Source organism: Fusarium subglutinans (genome assembly GCF_013396075.1).
Source record: "Fusarium subglutinans strain NRRL 66333 chromosome Unknown NRRL66333_c0000050, whole genome shotgun sequence".
Taxonomy (NCBI): domain Eukaryota; kingdom Fungi; phylum Ascomycota; class Sordariomycetes; order Hypocreales; family Nectriaceae; genus Fusarium; species Fusarium subglutinans.
In genome coordinates this window covers 66432-83536 of record NW_023502113.1, presented here as the reverse complement: position 1 = coordinate 83536, position 17105 = coordinate 66432, and the positions used below count along the sequence as shown (strand labels likewise).

The window sequence follows — 17105 nt, the reverse complement described above, 5'->3', positions numbered from 1 at the left end:
TTGACAGAAACGAATTGATGTCTCCTCCTGAAACCTGGGAGACTTTTCAGGGCGACTTTCTTTGCAAGGAACTCCAGCGTCAAGAAGAAATGTGTAAACAATCGGCAATTCAAGGCCATTTCCTTTAGGACCTTGGTCTACTCGGCGTCTCTTCCACTGACACCACTTTACAATATCATGTGCCAGGTCACGGGGTCTGGCGTTTGCAAGAGGTAGTTGGCCTGAGGCATATATGCGCGGCCCCACGACGGGCGGAAGTGGGTCGCCAACGTCGCGTCCCTGTAAGATTTGTTTACAATAGGGACCCTTGATTGTCACAACAACATAATAAGGTAGGACTGTTTTAACTGTTGATGGGAAGTCTGGCACCTTTTGTTTCTTCATTTTTGTTATCGCGACTCTGTACGCGGGCATCACCACTCGCTCGACCTGGTCGTCCTCCATTCTTGACCTCGTTGTCTTTGTTTTGTCCCTCATTGAGACCCCTGTATTCAAACTTATTGTCCTTAAATCCTGTCCTGGCGCCACAAGCCAGATCCTTTGCCCTCACTGCCAACAACAACAAGATGGACTCCGATGCGTCCATGTTCAGTCTTGGGGAGGAGTCAGATGGCTATGTCCCTGAAACCGTAAGTAATCCTTTGTTACCCCTCTTTTGTTAGCACAATAAATCGGTTTGCACATTGTATGCCTATTCCTTTTCCTCTTTATGCATCGCAATTCTTTCAATCTTTTGCTTCAGAATTATTTGCACCAAACACCTCCCCCGCCGAACACTTTCGTATCTGCACTTTTACACAAACAAACCTAACATTTCGTTTCACAGAAGGCGAAACCCAAAGCCGCACCAAAGAAGGCTGCTGCGCGGCCGCCCGTCAAAAAGATGGTGCAAACAACCCTGAAAACGAAGAGCGCCCCCAAAAAGCGCCCAACACCAGAGAGCGACGACGATGATATAAGCGTTGCCTCGGGTTTCTCAAACACACCTCCCAAAGCTAAGAAGCAAAAGAAGGAGCCTGCAGTCAGCAAGTCTTCTGGTGCGCCCTTGGAGGAGCTCGAGAATGATAGCATGGTGATTGACAGCCCCGCCAAACCTGGCAAGAAGAAGACGGCCACCGAAATATACACAAAGCTGTCACAACTAGAGCACATCCTTAAGCGTCCTGATACATACATCGGCTCTGTTGAGAGGACAGAACAACAGATGTGGGTTCTGAGCAAAGAGACCCAGTTGATGGAGTACAAGAACGTCAGCTTTGTTCCTGGTCTCTACAAGATCTTTGATGAAATCTTGGTCAACGCTGCCGACAATAAGCAGCGCGATGGCTCCATGACTTACATGAAGATCAATATCGATCGTGAGAACGGTGTTATCAGCGTCGAAAACAACGGAAAGGGTATTCCTATTGTTGTTCACGAAAAGGAGAAGATCTACATTCCCGAGCTTATCTTCGGACATCTGTTGGCGGGTTCCAACTTCGACGACGACGAGAAGAAAACCGTTGGTGGTCGCAACGGTTATGGTGCCAAGCTGTGTAACGTCTTCAGCACTGAATTCAACCTTGAATGCCAAGACAGTGAGCACGGCAAGAGGTACAAACAGACCTGGAGAAACAACATGCAGACGATGGAGAAGGCCAAAATCACCAGCAGCAAAACCTCAGACTTCACCCGAGTAACTTTTAAGCCCGATTTCAAGCGTTTTGGAATGGAAAATGGCATCGATGATGATCTTGAGTCTCTCCTTCACCGTAGAGTTTACGACATGGTGGGCACGATCCGAGGAATCAAGGTTTATCTCAACGGCGAACAAATTAAGATCAAGGATTTCAAAGCCTACTGTGATCTCTATGCCAAGTCCATTGCCAAGGAGAGAAGCACAGAAGAGGGAGGCGCCCCGACTTGTACTGTTGAGATGGATAAAGACAAGTCGCATCCCCGATGGGAGGTTGGCTTCGCTGTTTCTGATGGTACTTTTCAACAAGTCTCCTTCGTCAACTCGATCGCCACAACCAGTGGAGGCACTCATGTCAACTACATCGCCGACCAGGTCACTGAAGCCCTTCTTAAGGCTTTGAACAAGAAGCGCAAGGGTCATGCTCTGAAGCAGAATCATCTGAAGAATCATATCTTCATCTTTGTCAACTGTTACATCAACAATCCAGCTTTTACTTCGCAAACAAAAGAGCAGATGACCACCAAGCCAAGCCAGTTTGGTAGCAAATGCAAACTGGGCGAAGATTTCCTCAAGAAGATTGCAAAATCCGATGCCCTTCAAAATATCCTGGATTTTGCTGAGAAGAAGGCCGACAAAATGTTGGCCAAGGGTGATGGAAACAAACGAAGCCGAGTCAACAACGCAAAGCTCGTCGAAGCCAACTTTGCTGGTACCAGAAGAGGTCACGAATGCACTCTGATTTTGACAGAAGGTGATTCTGCTAAAGGTTTGGCAGTTTCTGGTCGTGCCATTCTCGATCCTGACCGCATTGGTGTTTTCCCGCTTCGTGGAAAGCTTCTTAATGTGCGAGACGCTTCAGTTGACCAAATTATGAAGAACGCCGAAATCCAGAACATTAAACAGTTCCTGGGTCTCAAGCACAAGCAAACGTACACGGACACGAAGAATCTTAGATATGGTCATCTGATGATCATGGCTGATCAGGATCACGATGGTAGTCATATCAAGGGACTTCTCATCAATTTCCTCCAGGTTCAGTTTCCATCGCTTCTCAAAATCCCTGACTTCTTCCGAGAGTTCATCACACCTATCGTCAAGGTTTGGCAGGGTCCAAACCCCAAGAAGCCCCAGCGATTAAAGTCATTCTTCACACAGCCTGAATATGAGGAGTGGAAGGAAGGTCACAAACAAGAACTCACTCGATGGCACTCCAAATACTTCAAGGGTCTGGGAACAAGCTCCAACGAAGATGCACAAGTCTATTTCACCAACCTCGATGATCATTTGAAGGAATTCGACACCATGAAGCCTGAGGAAGCTGACCTACTGGAGCTGGCTTTCTCCAAGAAGAAAGCAGATGCCAGAAAGGAGTGGCTTGGTAACTTCGTGCCGGGCACATACCTCGATCACTCAACCAAGTCAATCACATATTCCGACTTTATCAACAGAGAACTTATTCTGTTCAGTATGGCTGATAACATGCGATCCATCCCCTCGGTGCTAGATGGCTTCAAGCCGGGTCAGCGTAAGGTCATATATGCCTGTTTCAAGAGAAACATCGTCAAAGACAAGAAGGTCGTTGAATTGGCTGGTTATGTCTCTGAGCAGACTGCCTACCACCACGGTGAACAGTCTCTCCAACAGACTATCATCGGCCTGGCCCAGAACTTCGTCGGCTCAAACAACATCAACTGTCTGGAACCCAGTGGAAACTTCGGTTCTCGACTTGCCGGTGGATCTGATGCTGCCAGTCCTCGTTACACCTTCACTCGTCTGTCTCCATTCGCCCGCAAGATCTTCCACCCCATGGATGAGCCAAACCTGATGCATCATTATGAAGACGGCAAGAAAATCGAGCCAATGGTATACGCTCCAATCCTCCCCATGGTTCTGGTCAACGGTGCCGATGGCATTGGTACAGGTTGGAGCACGTCCATTCCCAACTATCACCCGATGGATATTGTCAAAAATCTGAAGCGTCGAATGGGTCGCTTGGACGATAATGATCTTGAGGAAAAGCCTTTCGAAACCATGATGCCCTGGTTTCGTGGCTGGAAGGGTACACCTGAGGTTGCTGGCCCTGACCGATACAAGTTCAATGGTATTGCCTATCACAACGAACAGAAGGATAACGAAGTTGTGATCACCGAGTTGCCTATTCGTATGTGGACCGATGACTTCAAGGGCAAGCTGGAGAAAATTATCGCTGGCGTCGATGGCCCAGCTTGGATCAAGGATTACAAGGAATTCAACGATCACAGCACTGTTCATTTTGAGATCGCTGTCGATGACAAGCATATGGGCAAGGTCCTTGAAGAAGGCGTCCTCGAACGCTTCAAGTTGACCAAGCAAGTCGCCACCTCGAATTTGGTTGCTTTCGACACCCGAGGCATGATTCGCAAGTACGAGAAAGTGGAGGATATCCTTGAGGAATTCTATGTATACCGTCTCGACATGTATACTGACCGAAAAGTAAGTTCTGAACCAACTTTTAGATGGCCTAGCTAACTCTCCGTAGAAACATTGGTTGGGCGTATTCCATGCGGACTATCGCAAGCTCAAAAATCAAGCCCGGTTCATCAAGGAAATCATCGATGGACAGCTTGTGGTTGGTAAGAAGAAGAAGACCGTGCTGGTGCAAGAACTTCGAGATCGTGATTATGAGGCTTTCCCCCCTGGTGGTGAGAAGAAGAAGACCGCAGATGAAGAAGATGATGATGCCGATGAGAACCAGGACGTGGAGGGTGATTTGGAGGGTGGTGCTCGCGACTACGACTACCTCCTCTCAGTGAGTACTTGTCGTCATTAGATATGTTTAGTCAACTAACGTGTTACAGATGCCCATCTGGTCCCTGACAGCTGAGCGTCTTGAGAAACTCAAGCAAGCTATCGAGAAGAAGAAGGCGGAGCACGATGAACTCCTTGCCCTCAGTGAGAAGGATCTCTGGTGTCGCGACCTTGATGACTTCATGGCCGAATGGGAGACTCAGCTTGCAGTTGATGCTGAGATCAAGACGAGCATCCGTCGCTTGGGCCGCCGCGTTTCTAAAAAGATAGGTGCTGGCACCGCTCGTGGCCGCAAAGTCAAGGATGACGAGGAGTATGAGCCTGACAAGAAGGGTCGTGGAAGGCCAAAGGCTACAGCGCTGAAGGCGACCGCTAAACCAGCGCCCAAGGTAGAGACCAAGAGTGCACAGCGGTTTGCTGAGATGTTCAGTTCCAAGCCAAAGGTCAAGAAGGAACCCAGTGCTGATGTTATGGAGCTGTCGGATCTTTCTGACGATGATTATGCCGCTCTCAGCCGTAGCAAATCATCCGCACCTGCAATCAAGAACTCCCAATCACCTCCAACTGAGGCGTTGGAGAATCCGCGGGTCAAACGAGCGGCGGCGTCCAAGGTCAAGACGATTATCGATGATGACTCCGAGAGTGACGACGATCAGATGCTTGGCGATGTTGGCGCCTTGGTCAAGGGCATCGATAAGCCAGCTGGTGACCGCGAAAGGGGCAGGTTTAGTCTACATGCCATGAGCCGACCAGACTCTAGCCAAGGCAACGCCAGCGTGAGTGGACTGTCCAAGTCGAGGCCCAAATCAGCCAAAGCTTTCGACTTCGATGACGACAGTCCTGACGATACCAACTATGAGCTTCTCGCCAAGTCGTCGCCGCACAAGACGGCCACCAAGGATGATCATATAGACAGCTTCCTTTCTGACGATGAGCCTTTTGTTGCCCCATCCAAGTCAGCTGCGACCAAGTCTAAGCCTACCAGCACGGATTCTGAAGATCCAACACCAGCCGGTCTTGCTACTGTCAAGAAGGGCCGTGGTCGTCCCACTGCTGCGAAGAGCAAAGAGCCAGCGAAGCCGAAGGCTGCCCCAAGAGCAACCAAGACAGCTGCATCAAAGGTTGCTTCGCGTCCAGCAACTAAACAGACCACTCTATCGCCAGCAGCAAAGGCTTACGCTGCTAAGAAGGCTGTCAAGAAATCTGTCCTCGACAACGATTCAGATGAGGATATGGCTGACCCTGATTCGCCCCCTCCTAAGGCTTCCTCAAGAGCGAGACCAGGACGTGCCGCTGCCTCGAGACGACCAATCATTGTCGACGACGACTCATCAGTCATGCAGCAAGATGATGAGAGTGACGACCCTTTCGAGGTCGACGATGACGAGGATTAGACTATTCGACCTGTGCTTGAGCCCATGAAAGGAACGGAGTACTAGTTATTCTAGAACCACCACAGGCAGGTTCTTTGCTGTAATTTCTTGTTTGCTGAGTAAAAAACATTGTGTGGTAACCACTTCAAGCGAAGGACATATTGACAGAGGAGGGGATTTGGAATCTGAGTTAACAATTCGGTTGGGGTTCTGGGCGTCAACGGATGTGAGGTATTTGCTATCTGGGGCCTGGGCGTGGTTTTTATTCGATATCCGCATATGAATAGCATTTCACTTTCTTCATGTTAGCTTGTAGTTATGTCACTTGACTCTTGATGATCCCTGTCCCATTTCAATGAAGTTGAAGCTAGGTACCTAGGTACAGTGAATGTCGCCTACCTAAAGCGTACGTTGCTTATCGATAAGAGCTGAAGGCTAGCGCGGGGTTCTCGTTGAAGAATCCAAGGGTCTCATCTAGATTTATCATCCCCTCCATTCGCCCCTCGTTATTTACTTCAACAAAATTCACATCACAGCAAATCATACTTATTATGTCTTCAGAAGAACCCCAATCTCTGCGCTCTCTCTACGAAGCCGCCGAAGAAAAGCGCCACGCTTTGGACAACGCCTTCGAGGCAACTTCGCCCTCCTACCGCTCCGATCTCGAGGCTGCACTGTCCCTCTACTCTTCTGCGCGCGACCAGATCTCAGCTCTTGCGCTCTTTTCCTCCAACGAAGGACTTGAGGACGTTTCTACATCAGATCTACCTTATCTGCTTCTCGACGCCCACGTTGCGGAGCTCGTACAAAAGACCCCCAATCAAAGCCCTGACCAACGCCTAGAGGTCCTCTCCAAGTCTCGCGCCGCCTACGAGCGCTTCCTCGCCACCGTCGATAGCTATGCACTAGTGAAAAAGCCTTACGATCGCGTACTAGAGCGATATCGCGACGATCCTGAGAGATTTGCTGTTGTTGCTAGTAATGATGCCGCGGCGCGACGAGATGGCAAGATTGCGAACTATCGCGCTGAAAAGGCGCTAAAAGAGAAGTTGGAAACGTTGAGACGGAATCCACGATATGTGGACGATGGCGATGAGGAGCTCGTGCGGGAGCTATACCTGACACAAATCACTTTCGCGGTGCATTCTGCGCTTCAAGCGTTGGACTCATTAAACCGCGAGGTAGAGATCCTTGCGCAGGCACCTCGACCGCTTGCGCCCTCAGCTACGAATGCGCCATCTCCCGAAGATCACTCTTACCGACTTGACCAACCTCTACGCCGTCTACACTCTCTCCAAGCTGGTCCGCTACTGTCTAAACAAGGCAAACCTTTGCAGCCATTTACGCTGCTCGGTTCACGGGATCAAATGTCAAGAGATGTGTTTCGCTCAGGGCACAACTTACCTACCATGTCCATCGATGAGTATCTCGAGGAAGAGAGGAGACAAGGTAACATTCTCCAGGGCGGTGTGGAACCGAAGAAGGTAGTGGATGAGGACGATATGGAAGCTATAGATCGTGAGACGTACAAGCAGCGCGAGTGGGATGAGTTCGTTGATCATAATCCCAAGGGAGCAGGAAATACTCTCAATAGAGGTTGATCTGTATTGGAAATATCGTATAGATTTTCGGCGTTTAGGCACATGCATAGCAGGATATAGAAAATACTAGTACATGGAGCAACACCATATATGAGCACTCACAAGAGCTGTTGACCATTTCACTCGAGACCAAAAGCCAGTGATAGTAGCGATGCTTCCCAATCTATATGCTCAAGTATCTCAGAGATATGCATTCCCATTTACAGAAGAGAGTATACACTTTTTTCTTTGGATCCTGGTGCTGTTACCCTTTTATCGTGTTCCAAAAAACAGCATTAGGCAATCGTATCATCACTATCATCAGAGTCCCACATGCAGGCATCATCATCACTGTCCTCTCTTTTTGAACTCAAGGCTTCGATTACGGATGTTGAATCGGAGTCGGTTGTCTCGACTGTCATGTTGACCGCTTCGCCCATTGTCTGATGGTCCGCAGGCATGGCGTATCTGGCGTTGGTGAACTCAACATCAGACTCGCCAAGGGTAAAAGAAGACTCCAACGCGGTGGGTCTGTCTTGGGCCATCGAAGCAGCAGACGTACTACCCCAGAATCGTAGCGCATCCATGTCCTCGATGATGGAACCACAGACACTCGAAGGGGTTGAAATTGTGTAACCTGTATGGAAACCAGGTCCAGGGCCATTAGGTGCCACCAGCAAGTCTGCTGAGGGAATTGCATCCCCAAACACGCCTCCGCTTCCGTCATCATTACCTCCACACCACAGAGGAAGGTATTTGAGTTCGTTTTCGGTGAGAGTGAGGAGTAAATGGCGGGTCAGGTTGAGAGGAGGCCAGAAATTTTCTCGTCTCCACGACAGAGTCAGCGGCCTCAGCCGATCTTTCACGGCAGCTTCAAGGGTATCCAGTGATACGATAGGCCTGCGTGAGGGACGCATACCCATTTCTGGGAATTCGCGGTCTCCTAGTGCAAGAATACGGCTCCATAACAGATTGTTGGATAGCCTCGGCGTGCATGCGAGAAAGTCGTCGAGGGCAGTTGTTGCCTCTTGCATAAGATCGCTGTATGATTTATGCTTGTATCCATCCAGTTTGCACCTGCTGTGATTCCATCTTTCATTATCCAGTTCAACACCGAGGTCATTGTAGGGCACAGCACAGAGTAGCATCTGAATTGGATTAAACAACATCATTATGAAAGTCATATTGTCGAAATCCTTGGGTTCCACGTATGTCAGGCGGTCTCGGTCTATCCCGTTGTATGTTGAATAACTATCCACTGGTGCTGAGTCTATCGCCTCTTCCCATGCGTGGGTAAATTCGTAAGTCAGGGCACTCATGAGAAGACGAAGCTTTTCCAAAGCAGTTTGACTAAGTGGTGTGTTTTCCTGTTCGAGGAGCTGCTCGGTCACTTGCAGCTTGGACCATTCATCGATGTCCCATGAAGCGAACAAGCTTGGGTTCCTATAGGTCGTGTTGATTTCTGATACTCTATCGACGAGTGCTTGTGCCCCATGCTGCACAATGTTGCTGAGTTCATCGGGAAGTTGACCCAGTCGTCTCCCAAACACCGTCGTTTGGCTGTGGACATTATGGTTCGCTGGGTTGGTGTCAGCCAGTTTGAGGGCGAGCTCGTTGACGAGGATCCTGAAAGCAGAGTCCATTACAGGAGGAATCTTGAGCAGAGACCCAATCTGCAAGGCTTCTTCGGGCAAGACCTCGATAAAAGCAGTGTTTTGGCCGTGCATTATCCATTGGGTAACACGATCGGTAAGCATGGAGCTGCATTCGAAGAGGCAACTCAACTTCAAGATGGTGAACAATCTGGGAGCCGAATCTAGGATACATCCTTTGCCTTCGATCAACATGAGCAACCTCACGATGCCATTTCGGTGGCGAATCGGGCAATAATCTGGAATGTGCCGATATAGAGGTGTCTCGTACGCATCTTCATTCTTGGCTTTCAGCTGCAGAGCACGCTCTGGATCAAGCTTCAGTGGTTTAAGCCTGTAGCCGGTAGTTGCGTTCCCCTGGGTGGGTGTTGCGCTGTCATGCTCATTTACATCGGCATCTACATCGGCATCTTTGTTGTTTTCTGCGCCTTTCGGCTGTCTGTTGCACTTACAAATATCATCATGGCCTGTTTTGCGTGTCAGACGATGCGTTACAAGCTGGGTACAACTACTTACCACAAACCAAGAATGAATCGACGCCATTAAGAATATGTGAGCTCCACCATTTTATGATCCCAGGAGTTAAAGACAGCTCGGTCATCTGGAGCACCAACTCATCTCCTTCCGAGGGTGGAGTCAGATCAAGCAAATACTTGATACCGTCGGGTAGTTTGTTGACCATCTTACGACGGCGTTGGATTTTGAATTGGTATGTAGGGCCAAGGAGTTCAGCGAATTTGGGAGAACCAGTCTCAAGCAACTTGCTCGAGTGAACTCGAAACTTCTGTGACTTATAGACTATGCCATTGCAGTCGGTATAGTCGAGAACGCCTTTGTGATGGACAGGATAGTCGATAAACACAAGAGTGTCCCCCTGATTGAGTTCGAAGGACACCATATGCAGTCGATAGAGTTCAAACAGCCGAGTCTGTTCGACACCCTTTTCTGGCAAGAGATTTTTCACATGGTCACCATAGAAATTGTTTGCTTTGTTGAAGTAAGGACCCGTCCAGCTTGATAGAGGGGCTGGTGCGGGTGATGCCATGTGAGCATCTATATCAAGATGATGATGAGTACATTGAGGCTGAGACTGCGGTTGTGGCTCGCTTTGCTGAGCGGTTTGAGTGCTATTTTGAGGTTGTTGGTTGCTTTGATTAGCGAGATCATCCCAGGCAACATGTGCTTGTTGGATCTGCCAGTCATTCGGGACCTCCATTGTTGTTAAACAATCGTGGCTCACGCCAAAAGTCGAGAAACGCCAGTACAGTCAATCTCTGGATCAGTTGATATCGGAGATCAGAGGCAGTTGAACAACTGAGTTATAGAGAATTAAAAGGCAGAAATCTGGTTTCGCATCAAGAATCGCAGGCAGCACAACCATGAAGCTGTGTCGGCAGGGTGGATAGCGCAGATTATGTAGGCCAGCCAAGGTTGGCTACTTGGGTAAGACAGAAATAATATGCGCAAAGAAATAGATAGGCGATTTCTCAAGGAAATGCAGATGCTCTAGTCCGTTGGTTGATAGAAGGAAGGAAGGAAATAGATGAATGTAAGACGAGATGAGGAGTTGTGAGAGAGGAAAGCACCGATTCGGGCTGACGATGGCAAGTGGCAGGCACCTAAGTACTAGGTAGGTACCTATAGTAGGTAGCAACCTAAGGTAAGTTTCAATACAGCCCTATGAAAGTACCTGCACATGCCTGTAAGGTATATGCCAATGAAATACCTCCATTTTTACCCCTCCATAACCAAGAGCTGATGCCTGAGTGTGAATGTTTTGTTGGAGGGGTGGTTGCCTTGAGGCTGCCCTGCCATGCGATATCAGGTGTGGCAGCTCAGCCTCCCACACTTGCATCTACAATACCTTAGTAGGTACTTCGAGTGACACTAAAACTGGGGACCTCCAGACGTTATTAGGACGAGACAACGGCTCTTCCGTTTGTGAGTCAACAAGCAAAACACCACTCAACTGGCATTTTCAGACAAGGATTATGCAGGACAGTTTGCTAGTGACTCTACAGTTACGTCTTTATCGTACAAGGAAACAAGGAGATTGCAAGCATCAACACACCAATGTAGCTTGGTCTACCCAGCCAATCAGCCTGGAATCATGCACGTGTGACCATTCAAGTCTTGCCTGATCTTCTTATAAGTGGCGATAAACAGACGGACTTACCTGGGCAAAAATAAACAACGAATTATTATTAGACTATTGAACATCAAAACGGACACCAGTGCGAACGCTAGCGAAAAGAAACCTCCGGTGTTAGTGCTTTTCCTTTTCCTTTTCCAATCTTAACTTTAGGGTAGCATTACTGGAAGCGTTCTCAAGACTCTAAATGGGTACCTACCCTAGGGGGGGAAATAAAACACCGAACTCGAGATTAACTGTATATAGCAAAATATCTACCTAATTATTCTTAATAATAGGTAATTAATAGTATATAAATACTATTAATAAAAGAAGAAAATCTTAATAATAATAAGTATATATATATTAATAGAAAAAGAATTTTATTTTATTTTATTCTATATAATAAAAGTGATCTCATAAAGTACTCAAGTTCGGTGTTTTTTCCCCCCCCGAGGCTATCTTACCTACGCTGCTAGGTTAGTAGATGATTACATGGTCACCCCAGTAATTGCTACTGCTAAGGTAACCTGTGAACGTTGAATATCGTAACTCTTGCCCTTGTTGAAGAAAGTTTCTTTGACAAGCCCATTTTGCTTGCTTCCCCGCAGAGACTAAAGATACTTGGATAGGTACCTTAACAACCACATTCTCGACAATTACTCCGAGCACAAAATGCATTCTATTCATACAGCGGTCAAGATACCGTTTAATTGCCACCTCATTACAGAGTATTCCTATCTTATGCATTCATTACCGTACCGAACCACAAAGCTATGCCTATGCCCAAACGCCACCTATGCTTTACAATGAGCCCCCTTTCTTGAACAGACTGTCATCAGTCTCTGCCTCATCGTCGGACTCATACACTACCTCCTTCCCCTTCCCCTTGTAATCCCACATGCCAGGTTTCTCCTCCTTAAGGCTTCTTCGGCTGACGGGTCGCTTAGACGCGATCTTGCGTTGGCTGTTGTCGATATGGTACTTTCTTAAGCGGTCTCGTCCAGCCACCTCAATCATCGGCTCCATATTTGACTCATCTCCCGAGTTACGCCGCGTTGTAGGGACCGTTGAAGAATTCTTCAAGTCCCGCATCTCCTTGATCACATCCGCAAAGCTTTCCTCCAGTGTCTTCATTCTCGCCAACACCAGCCTTCCCATTCTGTCGCGGTCGCCGGAGTCGTTACCACCGCCAGTCCGTAACCGATGATCCTTCATGAAAGTTGCAAGTTGTGTCTGGAAGCTGCCAGGCATCGCACCAATATGATCTCCCACAACTTGATCAGACATCGCACTCAGATCAACCGAGGACAACCTTCTAATGTCCTTAGGACGATTTCGTGGCTCAATACTGAGAAGGGCTGATCGACTAACAGCACCAGCCTCGGTCATACCTCGTGGTGGCATCACTGGTCGAGGTTTCGTGTTGGCGACGTACATAGAGCGGCGAGGTGAACTGCGTCTTGGTGTCTTTTCACCAGTGGTTATTCGTCCACTAGTTCGTGGACGTGACTGGCCAGGCAGAGGTGGCGATATCGACGACGCCCTCTGCATTTGCTTGACATCCTGAGGGTTGAAGAGTATCGTATTTGTAGAAAGTGTTCGGTTGTGTGCTCCTCGTTTGGGTCGCGGTGTCTGAGAAACATTCTTACCAGAGGTGCTCCTCTTTCCAGAAGAGCTCACAGAGGATGCCAGCTTTCCAAAGTTATTGGCATTGGGCGCAAAGTAGCTTTCTGCTTCCTCGTGAATTCCACGGCTTATAGCAACTTGACTCTGCCCAGCGTTCGTAACATGATCATCTTCATCCTCATCATTTGTCACCAGTTCGTCATCGCCATCGGCATCAGTCTGATCTTTGTATTCGGATAAATCCGCATTCAGACGAGTCCTGGAGAAATGTGACGGCCGGAGTGGGTTTCCCACGTTAGACATCCTATCAGCAGGATCACTCGCTGTCGATCTAACGTCCGAAACACGCCCAAGATTCGTCATACGAGCAAGACCGACGCTAGATCTTCGTTGCCAGGGAGGCATAGTACCATCAGGCGTTTGCCAATTCCCTGGCGACGCATCATTATCGTCGTGTTGATCCATCCAGTTGCGAATTGCTGTCTGCGTCTTCCGCCTCTCTTGACGTCTTTGTGTCCTCAATGTTGGGGGATCAGGTAAGCGCCGGAACACCTCTTCGAGGGCCCGGTCTTTTTGAAAGCCAGCCACAGATTCCTCGCGAACCCTAATGCTTGGACTAAAGATGGCTGCTCTGCTTACAGGATCCATGAAAGAGATGTGCCGACTTCGCTCCCGAATTGGGTGTTCCACCAAGTCAGTTGCCTCGTACATAGAAGGGGCAAGCCAGTATCTCTCGTATAGGTAAATGCAGAACAGCACGGGAAAGTGCGTCACCTTGATGACAGTTCTGTTCAGCCACACGAAGGTTCTCAACGGCATGCAATATCGTAGAGGCATAAGAAGCCACGCGAAAATGTTGCTAGGGGCAATATACGAGAACAGTGCGTCATTTTTCACCATAGATATTGTGTTGATAGCGAACAAATACCTTAAACACGATTAGAGCAGGCCCATTATGCGGACAGGGACACTTACTGGTGCTCTTCATTGGCATTGGACGCAATAGCCATGAATGAATTCGTGAGAACGGTGATGAGAATTGTCCTGAACTGTTTAGCAAAGAAAGAGTACGCGTGCTGTGAGAACTTACACAACAAGGAAATGACAAATACTCAGGAAGAGAACCAACAAGGCTCGTCCTAGCCAATTGTACGCATCCCATCTGTATACCATTAATCTCAGTTCGTTTCATATTTGCAAGTAGACTTACACTTCCCATGCTGCAGGAGTGAATCCCATCAGGATCTGAAAGATCTTATAGGCAACATCACTTGCACCGAACGAGTTCTTTGTCAAAGAGAAAAACACGAAGAACCCGCTACAGAGTACCAAGATCAACGTGAAGACGGCCACCAAGTCGACAGCCATAAGACGAAATGCAATAAGAAGTTGCGAGAAGTATTGGTAGTGATCCAAAATGCTGAAGATACGCGGGAGGAGCAGAATCGCATTGGCCGCCAATATATCATAGGCATTGTCGTAGATGTGGTGAGAGTCAGCCAGGAAAACGCCATACGCTCGCATGCAGTAGTATACAATGAGCAACAGCAGGATTCCGAGGTCAAAAACATTCCACACGTTCAAGATGTACAGCGCGAACCCCTGCTCGTTGAATCCAACAAGTTCGTCAAGCATGAAGCCAGCACTCCAGAACCAAAAAATCAGTTCCAGACCTGTGATTTGAACCGAACGTTCAGCAAGAACAGCAAGAAACAATCCAATCAGAACAGCGAGAGATATTGTCGAAAGGAAAGATCTGTATCGAGGAACCCGAAGACGGGAGAGTTTGAGGAGAGACGCTTGTCGAGGGTCGTAGAGCGACGCCGTACGACGCCCTGGTGGGGTGAAATGCGTTTCTTTCTGAGCAATTGCACCAAGCAGGGGAGTTCTATCGGTCGCTTTCCCAAGATATCCATTCGAGTTAAGGCCTGCGTTTGGTGGAGGTTCCCGATGTAAGCTATCAGCAGACGAGTGGAAAGTAATCGCACCGCTCCAGATAGCTTCAAGTTGTTGGACGACAAGGGGATGGGCAAGCAAGTGCTTGGCTGAGGCTCGAATGGCGACCTCGAGAGTCGACGTTCGGGACGCTATCAGAGGCAACTTGTTGGCCGGCGGTGATTTGCGAGGAGACGTAGGTGCTTGAGATCCGGGGAGACCTTGAAGTGGGTAAAAATCATAGGCAAGAGCATCGATCAACTCGCGGACATTGTACTCTTTGAGTAGCTTGAGAGTCAGCAATTCGCAAACCTTGGCACGAGTGCTACTAATTCCTGCATTGCCTGGGTAGCGTTCACCCTCTTTGGTGAATTGGAGACAGTTGATCATGAGAGCATACAGAGTTGCACGGCTGAAATGCTGGGCACGAATCTGTTGCTGCATAGGCTTGACGAGGAATTGAGAAACCTGAGGTGATCGAAGCTGATCCCATGACAGAGTCGTTTCGGTGCGTGTCGATACGATAATTCGGATGGCGTGTGTTATGCTGTATACTGGCAAAGAATCTATAATTGAGGTTAGTACCAAAACTCGATATCTTGTGATTCCAATATCTCGAGCGTACCTAAATGAGATGCCGAGAACAAAGGGAGAACAGGAAGGCCGCCGCGTCGTCCGTCTTCGCCAGGCCTGTCTTCTTCCTCCCCTTCGTCATCTTCGTCGTCTTCCTCATCTCCATCATTATTCGTACGGCGGTCATTACTCCGAAACCGGCTCAATCCCTCATCATGAGTATCATCACCATCGTCGTCGTCGGCTTCTGTAAAATCGGCCGTTGCGTGTCGTTCAACAGCATAACGTCGCCGAGCAGGACCAGGAGAAGGAGAGAAACTCGTGTTTCGGCGACGATCGATTCGACGGGGACCAGCCCTGGGGCGTCGCAGTAGGGAGGAGAACATCTGTTGGTGTTTTTGATCTTTTGGGAGCAAGCTTTCCGCCTTGCTTGGGGTTGTCTCAACGCGCCATGGAGGGGAAGTAGCGCGAAGTTCAGAGCTTGGTGTTTATCGAACGAACGTAGTGAGAGTTTAACTCAGCAAAGAGTGTGGGGGGGCCTAGATATGATTTAATCCAACAACAGAGCCCGTTGCCAGAGTCGAATTTTGCAATCTTGGTAGGAAGAAGAGGGTGTAGGAGCGAGATGTTCCCTACGTAGCTGGGGTCCAACGACAACCTTCAAGGCTCGGGGCGCTGTCGCTACTGAACCTTGGGAAGCAGACGACGCTAAAGCAGGCGAGAATCACGTACCTATTCGCTTACTCTGCTGCTAATTGATACATGAGAGAAGGCCCCTGGACAGGCTACATTTTAGCGTCACCAGGATCGTGAGGGTGTAACGCCAGTGGACAAGGTTCTATTTGGAGGGATGTCTAGGGTCCACCGAACGGTTGACTTACATGGACTATGAGAGGACGAAAACCAAGGAAATTTAATGGCTTGTGGGACTCGAAGACCATGTGAGAGTTGGGGCTTTCGTAGTGGCCGAAAGACTTTTGCAATGGAGAGGTTTCTTTTAAGGGAGATGATGGATGTTGGGGAAGTCTGAAGCAGAAGTGTGCTCATACTGGTATTTATTGCTCTTCAAGTGATGAGGTTGTATGAGGATCACTGTTGTTGTGCAAGAGATGATATTCCAACATACAAACAAAACATTGGGACGGCAGGCTAATGTGATTGGAGGTGGATCACCAAATTAGCCATGACCCTGTTAGACTAACAATTCGTGCATCTGCGGGACAGTCAGCTTTGGTCTGACTCGCAGTTTGATGGACCAGAGTAACTATAGGGTGGGTGAGGAATTTGAGATGTTGATTGGGATAATGAATGTGAAGGCGGGGACCAGCTGATAAGACCTGGAGACTGGCTCACATTGAATATGCTATGATGTTTATTCAATGACTTATTTCTATAATAACTTTGACCGTGAAGACGAGTTCCATTCCTCGTCTTGTTGTCATTGTAGTCGCAATAAGCAATATCTATCCTTGCTTGACTCCATGTTTTTTGCTGGTCCACAATCAGTCGCAAGTGAGCAGCTCTCAAGACTCGACCAGACGTATCACTTGTGCCCTGGTCCACTCCCTCTGCAACAGAAAATCAAGACCGATCCCATGATCAGCAACTAGACATTCGATTTTGAATCGCTCGGTCATGAACCGGTATGCACTGTGACAATGTTTGTATCTTATCTACACTGGATTTGTGTGTCTGACAAGCACAAGGCCAACCCCACGGCATTTCCCACATTGGACTTGCAAATCTGCCTCAGCCTTTGAAGCATTG

At 48.4% G+C, this 17105-nt stretch overlaps 4 protein-coding genes across 4 annotated transcripts; 2 read left to right on the top strand and 2 right to left on the bottom strand.

Annotated features, from left to right (window-relative positions):
* Positions 1-566: 566 nt before the first annotated feature.
* On the top strand, positions 567-5859 carry FSUBG_5188 (DNA topoisomerase II; the record flags this gene model as incomplete). Its single annotated transcript, XM_036683257.1, has 4 exons — positions 567-629; positions 827-4150; positions 4197-4466; positions 4516-5859. The coding sequence occupies 4 exons, from the start codon at positions 567-569 to the stop codon at positions 5857-5859; spliced, it is 5001 nt and encodes a 1666-aa protein (XP_036539274.1).
* Positions 5860-6389: 530 nt separating this feature from the next.
* Positions 6390-7439, top strand: FSUBG_5187 (TAP42 component of the Tor signaling pathway; the record flags this gene model as incomplete). The annotated part of the gene is made up of 1 exon (XM_036683256.1): positions 6390-7439. The coding sequence occupies one exon, from the start codon at positions 6390-6392 to the stop codon at positions 7437-7439; it is 1050 nt and encodes a 349-aa protein (XP_036539273.1).
* A 275-nt stretch (positions 7440-7714) lies between these two features.
* FSUBG_5186 (uncharacterized protein) lies at positions 7715-10286 on the bottom strand (the record flags this gene model as incomplete). Its single annotated transcript, XM_036683255.1, has 2 exons — positions 7715-9537; positions 9587-10286. 2 exons carry the CDS (start codon positions 10284-10286, stop codon positions 7715-7717), a joined length of 2523 nt encoding a protein of 840 aa, XP_036539272.1.
* A 1719-nt stretch (positions 10287-12005) lies between these two features.
* Positions 12006-15724, bottom strand: FSUBG_5185 (YVC1-vacuolar cation channel; the record flags this gene model as incomplete). Its single annotated transcript, XM_036683254.1, has 5 exons — positions 12006-13758; positions 13806-13874; positions 13921-13992; positions 14041-15331; positions 15391-15724. 5 exons carry the CDS (start codon positions 15722-15724, stop codon positions 12006-12008), a joined length of 3519 nt encoding a protein of 1172 aa, XP_036539271.1.
* Positions 15725-17105: the final 1381 nt, after the last annotated feature.